The 17,467-nt window shown below is 40.5% G+C and overlaps 1 protein-coding gene and 1 long non-coding RNA gene across 9 annotated transcripts in view; one reads left to right on the top strand and one right to left on the bottom strand.

The window, feature by feature from the left end:
• Nucleotides 1-17,467, top strand: part of chd9 (chromodomain helicase DNA binding protein 9) — an 85,838-nt gene that overhangs the window by 14,961 nt on the left and 53,410 nt on the right. The window contains exon 1 of one of the 8 annotated variants that reach the window (XM_007552185.2): nucleotides 4,006-4,094. The exons of 6 other annotated variants lie outside the window; for them this stretch is intronic. Coding sequence is in view for 1 of the 2 variants with exons in the window: in XM_007552184.2 (XP_007552246.1) it covers nucleotides 16,180-16,209 (30 nt within the window). In the remaining variant the exon portion in view is untranslated. Of the gene's footprint in view, nucleotides 1-4,005; nucleotides 4,095-16,023; nucleotides 16,210-17,467 lie in introns of those variants that run through there. One more of the 8 variants, XM_007552184.2, reaches the window with a different exon arrangement.
• Nucleotides 11,717-15,878, bottom strand: LOC103138084 (uncharacterized). The gene is made up of 2 exons (XR_001662108.1): nucleotides 15,472-15,878; nucleotides 11,717-12,932 (listed from the first exon to the last, which is right to left on the bottom strand). It is a non-coding gene; the product is annotated as an uncharacterized LOC103138084 (long non-coding RNA).

The following is a 17,467-nucleotide window of genomic DNA, read 5'->3' as shown; positions in this document are numbered from 1 at the left end:
GTACAATTTGCACAATGCCTGTTTTGTTTAGTTTTCTTTTTGGAAAAAGTTATTAAAAACAAGTTTTTGTCATGGTTCCTTTTTCCATATAATGTAACCGGTAGTGTTTATGATAAAAAATAAATAAATAATAATTATGTGATCGGTATCGGTGATCGGCCCTCATGGGTGATCGGTATCGGTATCGGCAGGAAAAAACCTGATCGGCACATCTCTATTCCTTACCGATTGTATTTATTAACCATATGTGTTGTTAATTAGTTTGAGAGTTTGATTCACACACAATTAAACGTGACAGTGTTTGTTTTTACTGTCAGCTCATCATTAGCCCCTGGGGGTTGTCGACTCGGGTCCTCATGCGACACACTTTTGCTGCTGTGTTAGTGAAACATTACTAACACAGCATTTTTTTGCCGCCTGAAGTGGAGTTTTCCCAGACTTATGTCAAACTTTTTAATTTTTTTTTCCTAAACTGTAAGTCAACACCACCTGTAGAGGATGCCCTGTCCAGTTAGGAGCAGACGTACATTATTAAAAAGCTGCTGTTCAAACTTGTGTGGCTGCTGATGCCTCCTGCTGTGACAGCACATTGCAAATCTCCTGACTGGAGGCCTTGGAGTGTGCCTGCAACCACTGCAGGACACAGGAGGCTGCAGCACCTCCTCTGGCACAGAAAGAATGTGCTGCCCTCTGGGATTTCTGCAGCAAGGGGCTTGCAGTATTGGGGAAATTGCCAAAATTGTTAAAGTAGTCCTGTTAATTCCAGTGTCCCAGTAGAGTGGGCATTGAGAAGTTCTGCTTTTTTATATTTGTACAAAATAGGCTAAAAGCAAAATTATAGAAATCCCTGCAAGGAAGCTAGCTGATGGTCATTTAGTTTTCCGCATCTTTTCTCTAATATTTCCACCAAGACAAATTTTTTGTTCTTGTGACGGAAAAGTTGAGTATCCTATTTTCAGACAACTAACTGGAAATGCACAACAGGGAGTAGGAAATACTGCATTACTTTATGCTTTGTCTGGACAGAGAAACTGTTTATTCTTATGCTTTTCCTGGTGTCTCATTAAAATGATTTTGAAGTTCAAGAATCTTATGATGAAAAAACTGCAGCTGACTTAAAACCACGACCTGTTAAAAACCACGACCTGTTAAAACTTTTGTATAAATAGTAAATTACTTGATTTAAAATTTCTATGTCGCAAATTCAAACTAACAACAATAAATAAATGCTTCAGAAAATCATTCCTGTTATGATCAGTATAGTACAATATTCTGAAAATAATTGCTTCAAATTACAAATGAGGTTTAAATGTTTTTTGTTTGTTTGTTTTTTTTTTTTTTTTGCAAATCTATGATATTACAAATTTCTGCTATTTTTACACAGGTTTGTCATACTATGACAGTTTGTTGCAAAACAAGAAAAAATGGTGAAGGAAAGACATAGACCTCCAATTTTTTCTGTTGCTTTGCAGAATGACTGACATCTCCATTAGGCTTTTGATTTATGGTTTGACAACTGATCCTCTTTTTGGGTCGGTTCTGTATGTTTTGTGTTTATTAATGTATATGTTGTATAACGTGTCTGAATTGTCTGAGCTAAATATGGGTGCAAATTAAACTTGGCCCCAAAGGTGAGATAGAAACTGGTTTTAGTGATTTTTAGGACATCAATGGTACATTTAAAACATTAAAATGAGAGTTTTTCTTGTTACTTATCCAATCAACTCTGAGAGAATCCTGAACATTGAGAGCACTGCTGACTGTGTCTTGCTTGGCCCCCATTTGTTGTTCTACTTTACAAGATCGTAATGTGACACACTGCCTTAAAAGAACAAAATCTATTACTGCAAGTCAGTAAATCAAGTTTAAATCTTACACCAGTTCTTCACAGTAAAAGCCTTTCTTCTGTCTATAGTTTGCAACTATAACAGACCAGAGGCATAAGGAGCAGCAAACGGCACACCTGCTCTGTCAGCACTGCCAGTCACTTGAACCGCATTCCCATGCGACTCTGGCAGCTCTTCATTCGCACCATTTAGTTTTTCTTCATCTTTTTTGTGTGGACAGATTGGTAGACGCCTACCTTTGAACTGATGCTGGAGGAATTGCTTTGAGTGCATCACTGCATCTGTCCATGTACGCTTGCTAAAATGCTACATGCTTGTATTTTTAGTTTGTGGAGGTGTTGGAATACTTGGCTTTACCCTAAATATCTCAGCAGAATAAGATAACCACATAAATGAACTGGCTCTGCTTTTTTTATTGCAGAAAATCTGCAGTTGATTATACAAACTGATTACGCTTGATGGCAAAGATCTTTGGTGGAAACATGCAAACTACCTGAGGCTCAACTTAATGCACTACATTATCATCAAAACCTTATTTCTAGTAAGATCAAATCAAATTTGCCACACACATTGATGTATTTTATCCATTTACTACTGTTCATTTTGAAATTACTTTCAGATAACAAGGCCCAAGATTCAATTGATTAGAAATTAGATTACCAAAGATAATTAAATAACATGCATATATAAATTTGGAATACAAATGTATAATTGTACACATTTTCCCCAGCAAGTATATTGCTGTGTGAACACAGAAACGTATTGCTAAATACGTTGGCTGTTTATTTGAATGCTGTATCTAAGCATATTAATGGAAAGTCAAGTGGAAGGAAAAAAGGTATACAAGCACCAGCAGCACTGCAACCCAGAACATATGCAGAACTGCTACATTCTTTGTGCTTAGCCAGTACTGAACCAGATCCGACATCAGAAACTGGACCGTTGTTCCAAAGTCGTCTTCTCAGGTAAAAGTAGATTTTGAATTTCATTTGGAAATCAAAATAAATGGTTGAAATATGTCACTCTTTAGTCTTGTCACCCTGTAAAAATATCAGTCATATTTTTTTAATTCAGTTTCTGACTTTAGCTTTTCAGTGATATTTCATTTAACTGTGTGTTGCATTAAGAGCAGCTGGGATTATTGTGGATAAAAGCAGCTCCTGAACTGAAACCCGGTTGCTGAAACGCCACTGTTGTCTCCTTCTGTTTTGTTGAGTAAGGTGTCGTCCATTTGATGCCATTTTAGCCTTAAGACCTTTTGTTCTGCTGTTGATCTCCATTGTTTCACACATTGATGTGTGTTACAGTGACTGTTGCTTTAACAAAGAGCTCCATTTTTTTTCTTGCACTGCTGCTGAGTTGTAGGGTTAGTACTTTTCATCGCAGCAAAGGCTTCAAATGTAAGAATGCCAGCGGCTGCTGTGCTGAGCAAAATAGAAAAGAGATGGAAGTGGCGACTGGTGGACACTGATGGATACTGATGGCCTGGGCTGCTGTAGCCACTAGAGGCCCCCTGGCAGTGACAGTGAGCAGGTGCCTCATCACTGCCTGTCTGCATCGCTTCCTTAGATTTATTTCACTGGGTATTAGTTGCTTTCCCCTCTCCTTTTTTTTGTGTTGACTGCTAAAATTAAAAATAAAAATAACACCATGCTTGGGAAGGTTGGGAGTTTATTTCTTTGAACTAATTTTGATGTGTGGCAGGGTTGCCTTGTTTTTTCTTTTTTAATATGCTGGAAGCTTCTGCAAGTCCTGACACACCAGCAAAACAGACTGGGAGGGTAATGCCATAATCAGCCCTGAAACTTGACACTAAGCATCAACCCTGGCTCTCACCCCAACACCCTCATGGGCTGCACACCAACACAGGAACATTCTGCACACTCACACTCCTGGGAAACCTGCTGTTTCTGTGGCCACATGGTGGTGAGCTGACTTATTCACACACTTTCTCTCTCTGCTCACCTCCCCCTACGTCCCCAGATCCCTCCCTCTTAGTCTGTCTCTCTCTCTCTTGCTCTCTGAAGCAGTCTGTCGGTTTCATCCGGCCTGACCGTCCTGTCTGTCTGGAGACCTGCCAGATGAGGGCGGACGCGGGGGATAGCGAAGGGTCAGTGGTAAACAGGAAGTCATGAGGGTTTTGCTTTGGGCGGAAGGGGAGGGCTCAGAGCATGAGGGGAGGAGGAAGTCGTACTTGGAGAGAGTGTATCGGGAGCATGTGGGAACACTGCCAGCCCCAACTTTACAGTAGGTCTGAATTTAAACCAAGTCTTTCTGCTGCTTTACTTCCCTTTCTGCTCTCTTTTTCCCACCTTATGTAGAAATCAAGTGTCTTTGAATCATTTCTTTTTCAGAGTTAATCGGTTGGGGTGTGTTTGGACTGTAAATAAGTGTGGAAGCATTTCCTGCATTTGTGTGCGACTGGAATGTGATACTTGTGACATGAAGCAAGCTCCATGAACTCGAGTTAACCTCTCACTGGCAGACGCTAAAGCTGAACCACAGCAGCGCCTCTGATTATGCCACAGCTTGATTTGAACAAGACAGGAAGAGAAAAACTTGAAGAGTAGCTCTGAGCTGCGTGCAGTAGACTAAACCAGAAACACGGAGGTTTAATGACCTCTTTGTCCTTGTGTTTTTACCCGACACAGTGGGTGAAGAGTGTGAAAACGTTTCAAATACACCCTTAGATTAATTTCAGTAGACGTTAAACTTGTGGTAAACTGTGGTGCTCCATGTGAACTTCTGTTCCAGTTCACGTCTTTCTGTTTTTTAAGTAAATGTTAAGTACATTAAACACAGAAGTAGTACGGCAACTTGCTAGTTACTGATTTGTTAGTTCAGCAAACAGGTTTTGTGTCAGTAGGAAGTCATAAGTTAGTTGCCATGGATGCATCTGTATGTGAAGGCTTTGTTGAGAGTTGTGGTTATAGTAAAATATTCAATTTTAGCTGACATGTCAAATAAATTGATCAATTTCTGCCTACTTGATTGAAGAAAGTTGCACACTCTGTCAGAAAAATATTTTTCTCAGTTGAGGTGCATCAATCAGAAAAGAGCAATAACTCAGAGTTTCATTTCTGATCCTTGGGACTGCTTGTAGCTTTTCCTTTGAGAACCAAAACGTTAGTGATGTCTGCAGTTTGTCCCAGTGAAGAGGAGGATGAAGAAGAGGAGGAAGAATCATGTGTTGGAGTTACAAACGTGCAGCTCAGAATATCCAGAAAGACTCTCATGACTTAAACTTGTCTTTGAGTCAAATTATTATTTTTCCAAGGACACATTTTTGAATTTTTACCCTCCGTGCTGCCTATGAAATGTGTGGAGATGTCAGAACCTTGTGACAGTAAACAAAAGTTTTTATCTTAAGACCAAAGTAATTGATCTTTTTCACAAGAAGGAAATGCCTGGGAGAACTTTCTGCTCCATACATAATAAGTGGAACTGACATGTTGCTCTCTGCCATTAAAGTCATAACACAAAGCTGGCTTTATAGTTGGGATTATTGTTTGACCGAAAGGTGAACCCGTGTCTTTGTCTGAAGTCTTTTCAGATGTCATCTTTCCAAAAACTGTCCTGTTTTAAATGCATAAGGCTGCTGCCAACTCCATAAGCTTTCTGTGGAGATGAAGTTTACAATATGACTACTCGTAGCTTCTTTATACAAAGGTTTGAAACTTCAGAACAAGCTGTCGATTTCTGCAGCTCCTCCAGAACTCCATAGGCCGGGTTTAGGTGGACATCCATGTCTTGGTGGTTTTGGAGTTGTGCCACTTTGTTGTCATGATGCTGTTTGTTCACTGATGTTTTCTAACAGAGCAGAAGCTGGGTTTATGTCTTGATTAAATTAGAGTATCAGAGTAAAGGGGTTAGAAAGCAAACACACAATACCTTTTTTCAAATGTTACATATAATACATTTAGAAACTATGCATGTTCTCCTTCCTCTTCACAGTTAGGCATTGCTTTATGTTAGATCTGTCACATACACTCAAATACTTTGAGGGTTGTGGTTGCAATGTGATAAAATATGAAAATGTTCAGTGGTTACAAATACAGAAGCAAGGCACTGTACTGTCTGCACAACAAGTTGGCTGTATTTAAACCAACGTCGCTGTTTCAAAGATTATGCAAGATTAATGTGTTATCATGCTCATCTGGAAAGGAAAATACATGGTGGTTTCTCTATTATCTTGTCCTTTTTGAGGTGAGGACATTCATCTGAATTTTTCATACTTTTTTTAATAAAAACAGTTTGGTGACTTTTTACATTAGTAAAACACATTGAGCATCGTTAACTTACTTAGCTGTACAGTTTAAAAGTCTTAAATATTTTTTTAATCATTTTTTTTATTTTATAATTTTTCTGAAATTGTTTTTAGATTTTGTTTTAACCTTATTTTTGAAGACCTCAGACAACTCTTTTGCTTGATGTTCACTCTGACTTTAAAAATCATGTGCTCACCAAGCTAAATATGAGGTTTAAACAGGACTAACTTCAGAATGCTGAGTGGTATGTAGGGGAGTCTTTATGAGGAGCTGCGATTTTTACTCCTTGCCAGGATGTACAAACCATTGCAAGACAAAAGAAACCCTCACTTCATCACATCCTGAAGGCTGGAGGTTGACTAAGCAGGGAACCACCGCGTCCTGCCTGTGCACTGTTATAATTTCGCTACCGCGTTTGTTCCCTTACAAGCAGGCATTGGCCCTTTTCTCTCCTTGCACCAATTCAATAATGAAGGAGCTGTAAAGGTCTGGCAGTAAGCCCCTTACTTCCCTCGCACTTCATCCCTCACTCATGTCTCTACTTCCCTCTCTCTCTCCTCCGTCTGGCGCTCTCTAGTGCATCCTGAGGGACCTCCTCTCAGCTCCACTCTTCAGCTTGCTCCGACCTTCCCGTTAATGAATAGCATCATCCAGCCTGCCTGTTTTGCACAGTTCAGCTTTGCTTCAGTGCCTGGCGTGTGACCTGCTGTGCCATCTTTGATTCAGAGAGCAGCACATCATTACTCTCAACAACCACAGTTTTTGGAGGAGACTTAAGAGGAGGAAAAAAAGGCGGTTAAATTGTGCTTGTAGCCCATCATGTAAAGTCCACAAAAAACATTTGCTGGTTTGAAAATGCAAAACAAGTTTGTTTCTTACATTTGCAGTGGATGAATCATAAAACACCAGCAAAATGTTTAGTTCTTCAAAGGCTGCAAATACTTTTAAAATCGCTGTATTTATCGGAAAAAGTTAGAGATGGAGACTTGTATGTAAATACTAGTCAATGCAGCTGTAACACAGATGAAAATATCTGACACTGCTACAAATTTGTCCCAGGTTGTCTTTGGTTGAGAGAGAGTTGAATTGGTTCCTGAACCACCACAGAGTACCAAACATTATCAGAGATTTTCTTTCATGACAAAATGTTTTGGCCAAGACAGCTGATAATTGCACAGTGTGCATGGAGCTTTAGGCTATTAGAAGCTGGCCAGTTCAGGTTATTAAACCAGGTACTGCCAATTGGAGCAGGTGCCAAGTCCTGCTGCAAAGTGAAATTAGCATCTAAGGACAACTTGGGGAAGCATAATGTGCTGTAAAAGAGGATTGCGATGACTTTAGTCTTCAGAAAACAGACACACACTAGCAGATGACATGGCTTTCCAAATCAAGACTGGCTGTAGAAATCTACACTGGATCTCAAGAAAATTGGATTCTCTGCCTCCACACTCTTTGGTGGCTTTTAAAGCACTGACTGAGTCCCTGTGTTTCTTTTGAATTGACTCTGCTTCTTTGTTAAAGATGTGGTTGTCCCTGTTCCTTTTGCATTTATTTCTGTCATATTTTTTCCTTCCACTCAACTTTCCAACAATTATTTTGGACACAACACTCTACACAGTCAGCTTCTTATGACTTATCCTACTTGTATTTGTCCCATAATTGTGTGGGCCACAATAAACATTTCTGTTTAGAAATCAATTTTATTGATCACATTTGATATTCAGGCCTTTGAAAATGCAGTTGTAATTTATCTCTTTGTGTATAATGAACCTATTTGATTGCCATTATTTTAAATGAATTACTAAGATACATTTACTTTAGATGATATTGTATTTTAAAACATCTTGATATTGGCAATGTATTCAAGTTTTAACTTGACCAAATAATGCTAAATAACGATGATGTTGATAGTGGGAAGGGAGTTTATTTATAGTGAAACTTGCCTTTCCCGCTGTCTTTTCTAAACAGGAAGAAGATGTAAAAACAGTTTGAGAGAGGATGAAGTCCATTTTATGATGAAGTCAGGTTTTTCATTTACCAAAAGCCCTTCTTTCAGATTTAACTTTGTGCTTCTTCTTGGGTAAAACTGACAGAAAACATCAAAATTTATTGCTTGATGGCTGAACATCAGTGGGATTCAAGAGAGAATCTATATCTTAGATTCTCTCTTAAATCTAACTTATGCTCATTAGTGCACACACCCTTAAAATATCTTAAATCATGCTGAGCAGCTGCTCTCTAAGCTGACACTTGAAGAGGGAATGAAGAAGAGCAAATGCCCTAGTTAGAATAACTGCCTTCTCCTCTTAGTCATAGAGCTTGATTGATGCCAAGTCAGGCTTTGGCTGTTCTCTAATTGGTCTTGTTTCACTGTGTGGGGTCTTTATTAATTAGTTCCTTAAAAAAACTGGATTTCAGTCCATTCATTCACCTATTTTGCAGGGAGCATTTTTGAAGACTGCCATTGCAAACGGTGAGCACCAGTGATGCTGTGATGGGAACAAGTTGTAACTGTGAATATAAAAGAGCTCAAAGACTGGCTGTTATTGGTGTGCTGTGCACTTTAGATTTGTACAACTCTCTCCTTTTTGTCTTTCTCATACCACATAAAAGATAATGAAAAAAGATCAATATATTTCATAAATGTTCAGAGAATTTCTCCTTAACCAGCATTTCTATACCGTTAAGTCTGGTGTTCACCTCTGTCCCATCAAAAATGTTTAATATGCGTCTCTACACATAGATCTGTTTGAACTCAAAAACCTTTGTGTTGGTAAAAGATATCACTATGTGCCAATTAAATCAGACTGAGATGGAAATCAATTATCCCTAAATCAACTCTGATTGATATGAATAATCATGAAAATCAGGTTTTTAATCCTTTTCTCCCATTATTTAAAAGCATCAAAACTAAAATATTCCTAACAATCTTTGCTCTATAAACCAAATGTGTACACTTTAAAGCACTATTCTGGGATCAGTGTGCTTTGATGCGTAAATGGGGATATTCTTGTGATTCTCTTCTTTTTGTCAGATCAGAATTTAATGCCTCAATCAAAGAGCCCCTTTCTGATTTATGTGGAATATTCCTTGGGGGAGGGAGGATTCAAAATTTTCAAATTGGGGCATTTATTTCTTTATGTCTATGTACTAAGCTTGATCAAATAGATCAGAAAATCATCTTGTTCTTTTTTGTATGACAACAGGGTTAAATGTTGCATTTGTAAAAGCCTGTCGACTCAAATGAAGTGGTGTTATATTTACTGTTGTTGGACCAGTTGGTTAAGTTAACATTGTTTTTTAAGCAAGATAACAAAACAATTGTTTAGTTCAGCGTTAAAGCAGGTTAAACGGTTGCAACAGGTTCTCGTGTTAGTTTTATTCTTGTCTATTGCAAAGTTCACAGTCTGGCGATACGCTTCAGCAGCTGTAACTAAGCTGTATTGTACCTTCTGAAACGAGCAAAATAGTTGTCTGGTTTGAACTTTGTTTGCTGTTCCTGTCCACCTTTTGGCCTCTGACTGTTTGACCATGCAGCTGCTCCACACAGGGTCCTGATTGTTTTGGCTTTAGACTCTACATTTAAAGCTAATTGTATATTGATGGGCATTGTGCAGGTAAATGTGAAAGAAAAGTGGTGTGAAGTTACTCTATTTACCACATTAACAGTCATTACATTGCTCAGATCATTTCCTTCCGTTCATATCTTTGCTTTGAGTTAATTATTAAGTTTGGTTGTTGTTGCTGCCAGCAAACGTCACAACATGGCAAAAGAAAATCACAGCACAGCTGGTGGAAAGCAAATGAGAAACCTTCTCTCCCTCTTTGAACCTCCTGGCCCAGAAGTAGCAGCAGTCGCCTGTTGTGAATTGAATTTGCGTCGTGAGCTTGCTGTCGCCCTGTCGCAGCACACAGCCGGACTCCAGTAACCATGCGCTCCATTTTATACTTTCAACATCCTCCCCTCAGGGCAGCATGCTCAGCCTAGCTAGTTTTACTCTTGACCCTGAACCAACGATCATTAATGCATGGCACTGCTTTTAATTGGTTGAGGAAGCATCACTGTGCATCATGTCTCCTTTCATTTATCAGCTCTGCAGCTGCTGCCAGAGCCTCTGCTTTGGCTTGCAAGTTGGCCTTTAGCAGTTGGACTAATTAACAAGGTTATTTGTGTTTTTTGTTTTTCCTTCTGCACCTAGACACCTTAATTGTCTAATAAATAGGTCTGACTTTTGTACATTGGATAATTCTTTTCCTGAACAGTAACTATTTTATTGTGTAATAAACCCCACAGGTGAGGTATGCTCCAAGTGAACAGCACTGAAATGAAGATGTGAAAAAGGAAGCTTATGCTAAATCTAAGTGTGTGGTCAAAGTGAACAGCTTTATCAGGGAGCTGTTGATGCAAGCGATAACGGGGCTGTAGAAGAGCCTTCTGCTGTTGACTTAGAAGGCCTCAAATGTAAATAAATGACTTCTGATCAATATGTCTTTGAGACCATATTCATACCCACTCGTGAAGTAGGAAGGCTGGCACTTAGCTCATTTGTTGGCAGTGTCTGAAGGTGTTGCAACCTCCTGTAAAGAGGAAAATGTCTAAGCACTTGGTATGGCTTCTGAACCTCAGAGTTCAGGCTATGGTTGATGCTAATCAGAAAAAGATCTTCAATTATTAATAAGGTGAGTCGGAATTAAACCAAAGTGACGTCTACATATCAATTAAGAAATTGGTGATGCTTGTTTGCCTTGTGTTTTGATGTTTGCGAACATCAAAACACAAGGTGTGTTCCACCTCACATATTCCAAGCATTTTGATTAAGTTTTAAACTCTTATTATCCATATTTTATATTAACGTTAATTCATACAAAAGTTAGTCTTTATTTTTGTTTAAATATCATCGACATAAGTGGCTGGGATTAAATATTTCCAGTGATTACGTTCTATTATTTTAATAAAATCAGCTTACATTATAATGAACGAGTTAAATCCAGTTCAGTCTTTCACTTTCAGCCCTTCACTCCACAGGACGAGGCATCACTGACTGATTTGAGGTTTGAAAGAAACAAAATTTGAAATCTATGTAGCTGTTCCAAACTTTTCCTGATTTTGAGATGGCTTTTACTCCATTAGAGTGTAACTAATGTGAAATATTAAATTAAATGATGATGTTATCTAGACCAGATTTCTTTCTTTCTATTCTGTCCTGCTCTCGGCTCAAAAACACAGGAAACTTGGAAGTCTGTGCTGGCTAAATTAGTTTTACACTTGCACATTTCTACTTGTTTTATGCTTTTTACATAAACTGTACAGCATAATTGTTATGGAAATTGTGGAAAATCTCAGCACTGGTTTTTATGACGCGAGGCTCTTTGTTATTAAATTACCCCATTTGGTGTTGAGACGTAATTTATGTAAAAGACTCGATTCTGTAACCCATAACAATCTCAAGTTCTGGGAGAAAAAAATATTCCCAGGTTGCATTTTTGAAAAGCTCCTTTTAATAAGTCTGTTCTGGCTTTAGACTAAATAATAAACTAATAAAAATGCGGCATATTATACATAATCGGGTTTAAATAGTAAAGGTCACACACAAAGCAGTCAGATTTGGTCTTGAGTTAATTTAATGGCTTAAGTCACCCTCAGGAGGGTCATCCAGCTCTACGAGCAGCAATATCTGTCCTAAATAATGCGTTTTGTTTTTTTTCCCCTTACTACTGTGAAAGCAGTAATCTGAAGGAGCCATTTACCAGATCAAACATCCACCATTGGCTGCCGTCCATGATGGCTCAAACAGCTTGTTCCCATTCAGCTAACCGTTGATGGTGCCCTGAATAACACTGGGTAACATCATATTCCTCTGCTGGATCATTTCTGTGCATGCCCCGAAGCGCGGGTATGAACTTGCCATCTTGTCGGCTCCAGTCAGCACACTGCTCGCTTTCTGCTCTCATTTCCATAATGGTTAGTTAGTTACAGACCCCTTTTCCCTGGGACAGAGGACCGCCTCACTAATACAGGCTGTTTGATGGTAATGGTGTTTAGAGACGGACACCTGTGTATTTGCAGCAGCTCTACCTCTCTGGGCGGGAAGGACATTTTTTTTTTTCGTTTATAACCCACTTCCTTTCACCGGCGTTGCCTCTCCACTCCCCTTCTTCCTCCTCCCCTCCTCTTCCTCTCCACTCTGTCATCTGTCCTAAAAGGAAGCCCCTCCCTTCCAGAAAACGCTGCCTGCCTCGTTTGCATATTAACTGTCTAGTTGCCAGGGAGCTGTGGCTTCATGCCATTTGACCGTTGAAGCCTGTGAATGTTGTTAACCGTTACTCCATTTTCCAGATTTATTCTTCTTTTGGTAAAATCAGAAAGTATATATTGATATTTTCTAAATGAATGACACACGACGGACATAAAATCGGCTTTTCAGTTCAGAAGGTTTTTCACCTCCTGCTCAGAGTCAGTTTCTTTGCTCATCAGCTGTGTCAGGAGGGAGAAACCACCGTGGGTTTTTTGAGCATGTTTATATATTTGGACACGGGGATTTGTGAAGGGACCTTTTATTGTTTGCATTTTACTGGCCATGTGTGCGTTTTCAACTCATCCCCAGGTACTGTACCCTGGTGGGCGTTATCTAACAGTTTGTTTAGCTGGGAGGGAGGGGTTGTCCCGCTCAGCTTCCCAGCAAGCAGGCGGTCCGCTTTAAAGTCCAAACTTCAAGGCTGTGCTTTGGCAGGTTGATCCCAAGCCTGCTGCTGCCGGTGCCGCTGAAACTTGGAAAGAGTAGCCGTTACTTTGCGCTCCAGGAAGCCGTCTCTGTCTCTGTTGGAGACACAGAGCAGAGAGATGTAAAACAACACAAACCAGAGAGAGGTACTGCGAGAGCCTCTACAACCACTCTTCTACCTACGTGACCTCGTCCCCACGTGAATACTTGTGTAATTTCAGAGCTAGTCCACACCGTCCTGGTTGTTTAGAACCTAAAGCCATATTGTGTTATTGCCCACATATGGTCACCCACATATTTCACACTGCATCTGAGCAAACTCACAAGTATTAGAGTGATACTGGGGGTTGAAATAGAGCCATATTGGTGGAGATTACATAAGATGGCATAGTACAGAGCATGCATAGCCTGTAAAGTTTGTGACTGGCAGTCAGGGTGCTCATATTTATCGAAATTCTCTGATTTCCTTCTGTTATTTTGCTCTTCAATTAATCTTTTTGAATCAGTTGCCCTTTAGTCAGTCTGACTGGCACAGAGATGAGTAACCAGGTGCTGTGTGTAAGAGAGGGATGGTTTGAGTCATGTTGTAAGCAGTCATTCCACATCAAATCTGAATTTTGCATGCATAAATGCATGATTGCGACTGTCTTGCATTCATTTTTACATCCAACAGCTAAGAGATTTTTCAGACATGTTGTCTGAGTGAACCACGTCCTAGAATGGCAAACATGGGACACAATGTTTAAAGTTGTTTCTCTGAAAATGTATCAGCTCTTCTGAGTAAAGTTCCCTGCTGTCATGTTGTGCATCCCCAGTGTCATTTTGAGGGTATTTTGTTTTGAAAGTTGCACCAGGTTTGCATTGCAACTCTTAATTTTATTCATTTTCAGTTTATATCAACCGTTGTGTCCTAAGGTGTTTTTAAATGTATTTTATTGTTTTTACACACAGTTCCTGACAGTGACTTCAATGTAGCAATAGAGTTGTAAGTTTATCATTTTAGAAAATATTGGCCCATATTATTGATCAATGCAGAGATAGATAAACCAGTTGCTACGAATATGTTTTTCGCACGTCTCTTACGTGTCTTAGATGTTCTCTGTCACGAATAACATTTAACATACTGCAGGTAGACTGTTAAATAGGCAGATAATCATATTGCCAGGCAAAAAAAAAACCCACATCAAATATGTGACCAACAAGTATTGCATTATTAATAGTTATTATTAAATAATAATAATTTTGCACACATTGTTCTTATGATGACAGTATCTATCAATCAGACTGTATTGTACAGAACAATGTTCATAGTTTGTATTTGCAGGGCAAGCCTAAATAGCATTATTTCAAATCAATTTGTATTTGCTCGACCTTAACTCAATAAAAAATGAGGTGCAGTAAGAAAGAAAAAAAAATTATGTTGTACTTGTTGATAATTTACTGTTAAATGCAAAGTTTATTTGAAAATGACTACACTTTAAAAAACACTGTAAACAAAAGATTTAAATTTCAAGTTTAGTACTTTCAATTTCTTGACAGTACCCAACTTGGGACTTGAATGTGTAGACTTGGGACTGGTCTTGATTTGAATGGATTTACTCATATTTGTGACTTGCAAAACACTGACCTTATTCCCATCTCTGATAATTTTAATACCATTTTAGCATTGTTGAAAACATAGTTTGTAATTTGCAAGAAAATGGGATTTGGGGGATTGAATCGTCCCCCAAATATGACACAAATCATTCATTGTTTCACTCTCATAGCCCATTGTGTCATGAACTGGATGCACCTCTAGTTATATGCATTAGTGACTGAGGACTGACCTAGTAGTGCTGAGTGCTGTACCTGGCTTCAGGCCAGTTGCGTGTCTGAAAAATTCCCAGTACCATGTGTGAGCTGGTGCACATGGCCGCTGGATTGTGGTGTCAGGACTTTCCTTAAAGGTGTTCTCATTTTCTCAGATTTTATTCTGGCATTCAGCTTTGATCAGGATATGCCTGTTTAGTACTTTACTTACCTTCCTGTCTTCATGCTCTTCCTTGTCACTGTTGCATAATGACCCAACTTTGACCTTGTCTAAGTGCTGGTGTTGATTTGAAATCAATTTTGGCATTTGGGAACTGGTTTATCTGCGTGTTTTGGCGATCTGTAAATAAATCAGCGCATCTTACATAGAAGCCGATGCAAGGACTCAAAAAAAAAAGGAAGCACTCATTCTGCAAATCTACAACGTGGGAGAAATCCAGTACTTTGGGGGTTAAGTTGAGAAAGTTAATGTAATAACTGCTAGCACCATCTGCTGGCCTACTTCCTCACAAAGAGAGAGAGAGAGAGAGAGAGAGAGAGAGAGGGGTGAGTGAGCGAGAGAAAAACGAGTCTGGGTTTTAACGACATCTCTAATATTCATGCTGATGCATTTTGCTTCTTTGTGCTTTCATTTTCCACTGCTCCGGCTGCCTGAGTCGCAAGCTCGCCACACACACGCCAGCCAGGCGGACAGAAGGGCAACAAGCAAGGACCGGGAAAGGGATAAGTATAGGGAGGGGAAAGAGAGGGGAAAACCAACAAAACCAAACAACCGAGAAAGGTCAAACAAAGCCTTTTCTGTAAGCAACAAGAGGAGAAACCTACCTTTATCTGTCTGCTGAAGAAGACGAGGAGAGACGTAAAAAGGGAGACGACAGAGCAGAAACGGCGAAAAGAAGGAGAATTAAGAGGACCAGAGAGGCACCGAGAGCACACTCACGAGAGGCAGGAGGAAAAGGGGACTCAATGTGGGGGGGAGGAGAGAGGAGGCAGGGTAAGGCAACTCTGACACACACGCGCAGAGAGAGAGAGTAAGGCTGAAGCCGGACGACGGCGAAGCGGCACGCAGCAGCAGAATGAGAGCTTCCTGGACTGCCACGCACCTCCTCTACCGCCAACAGCGCTGCTCCCTCATCACCCTGTGAAGAGACGAAAGAGGGAGGAAGAGAGAAAGAGAGAGAGAGAGCTCCCCATGCGCTCCTCTTGAGCCCTGCCCGCTGGGGGAGGAGGCGACGGAACGGTTCCAGCACCGCTCTCACTCTCGCCCGAGGAGACGAGCTGACCGGGAAAGGAGGAGGAGGAGGGAGGAGGGGAGGAAAACCAGGAACGAGCAAGTGAGGGAGGGGAGGGGGGGGAACACCAGCTCAAGGAAAAGTGACAGAAACCGGACTGTGGAAAAAAAAAAAGAAGAGAGAGGAGTGTTTGGAAGAGAAGGAGTGAGTGAGCAACAGAGAGCAGGAACACGGTGAAAGGGCAAGGCTTTTGTTAGCCGGTTGGAGAGGGGGAGCAAAGAGGAAGGAAAAAAAACTCACCATGTCTACAGTGAAGAGGCCAAGAGGAAGGGTAAGTGAGCTGCTCTCAGAGCTGGGAGGGAGGAGGAACGAGGGTGGGGGGGTGAGGAGAGGAGGAGGAGGAGGGGCCCGGCAGCAACTGAACAACCTCCTCTGCTACTGGCTCATGCTGCACTGCCGCCATCTTGAACTCATTGCTGATTTTTTTATTTTTTTTATTTTTTTCCCCTGTGCTCCTCTTTACTCTCATTCTTTCTACTGTGTGTGGCATAATGAAGACGCGGCGGATTCATCTAATTTACCCCCGCCCCTCTCGGCCTTTCATGTCACACATCACTTTGTCATTCTCCTGTTGATCTGCGCCTACAGCTGTCCTGCTCTGTAGTTTCAGTGCACCGTGTGGTGTGTGTTTGCCCTCCACGAGTTGAGCCCGTCAGTCACCAGAGAGCCCGCTCCATGTGGAAATGAGGGGTGGGCATTGAGGGAAAGGTGTCCAACCTAAATGGAGCTTACTCCACCTTTTCGTGGGCTCTGTCGGACCCCGCCGTTTTTCACGGGACTGCGTGCTGTGAGAGAGATTGAAATCACTGCAGTGCTGGCAGGCTGTAATTTCAGTTATTTATAGATGTATTACACAGCTGCAGCGCTCTCAGTTTTGGTGCATTTTATCTTTTCTCTCTCCATCTCTTTAGCTTCGCTGATAGAAGCCTGTTTTTGTATTTTTTTTGTCGCCCTTCTCTTCATGTGTGTTCATGTTTTTTTTTTCTTGTGCATTACTTTCAACTCCTCCCTCTGTTTTTTTAACCATTAACTTGAATGGGAACATTCCAGCTTGATCCCAGCACATTTCTTCCTAATAACCTCAGCAGAGAAGCACACGTGAAAATCATAATGCAGCTCTTGTATGTGTTTTTTTTCCTCCCCTCCTCTACTTTCTTCCAGAGGAATTGTTAATCATTCATTCCCTCCCCCCACTTTGGTATTGAGGTTTAAGCTAATTCTCTTTTATTTTGCTAGCAGTGTGGAGAGGGGGAGAAAAAAAAGCAACTAGGCGCGCCTGGGCCATGTAGCCATACGCAACACATTTTTAGATTAGGTCATCCATTTATGGGTTCTCTTTTTCGCTGTGCTGACACCCCACAAAGGGGCATAACTGCAGTAACTGCATCCATTATTCACATATTATCATGTATCACGGAGGCTGGATTATTTATGTCTGCAAGGCACAGTGTAACCTGCTACAACGAGCATGTGACCAAGTCAAAGAATAACATTTACATCAGACTTTTCATGTCAACTGGTGTCCACCT

This window comes from Poecilia formosa, unplaced genomic scaffold (assembly GCF_000485575.1).
Source record: "Poecilia formosa unplaced genomic scaffold, Poecilia_formosa-5.1.2 Scaffold46, whole genome shotgun sequence".
Lineage (NCBI taxonomy): Eukaryota > Metazoa > Chordata > Actinopteri > Cyprinodontiformes > Poeciliidae > Poecilia > Poecilia formosa.
The sequence above is the reverse complement of the archived record's forward strand: the minus strand, read 5'-3'. Positions and strand labels throughout refer to the sequence as shown.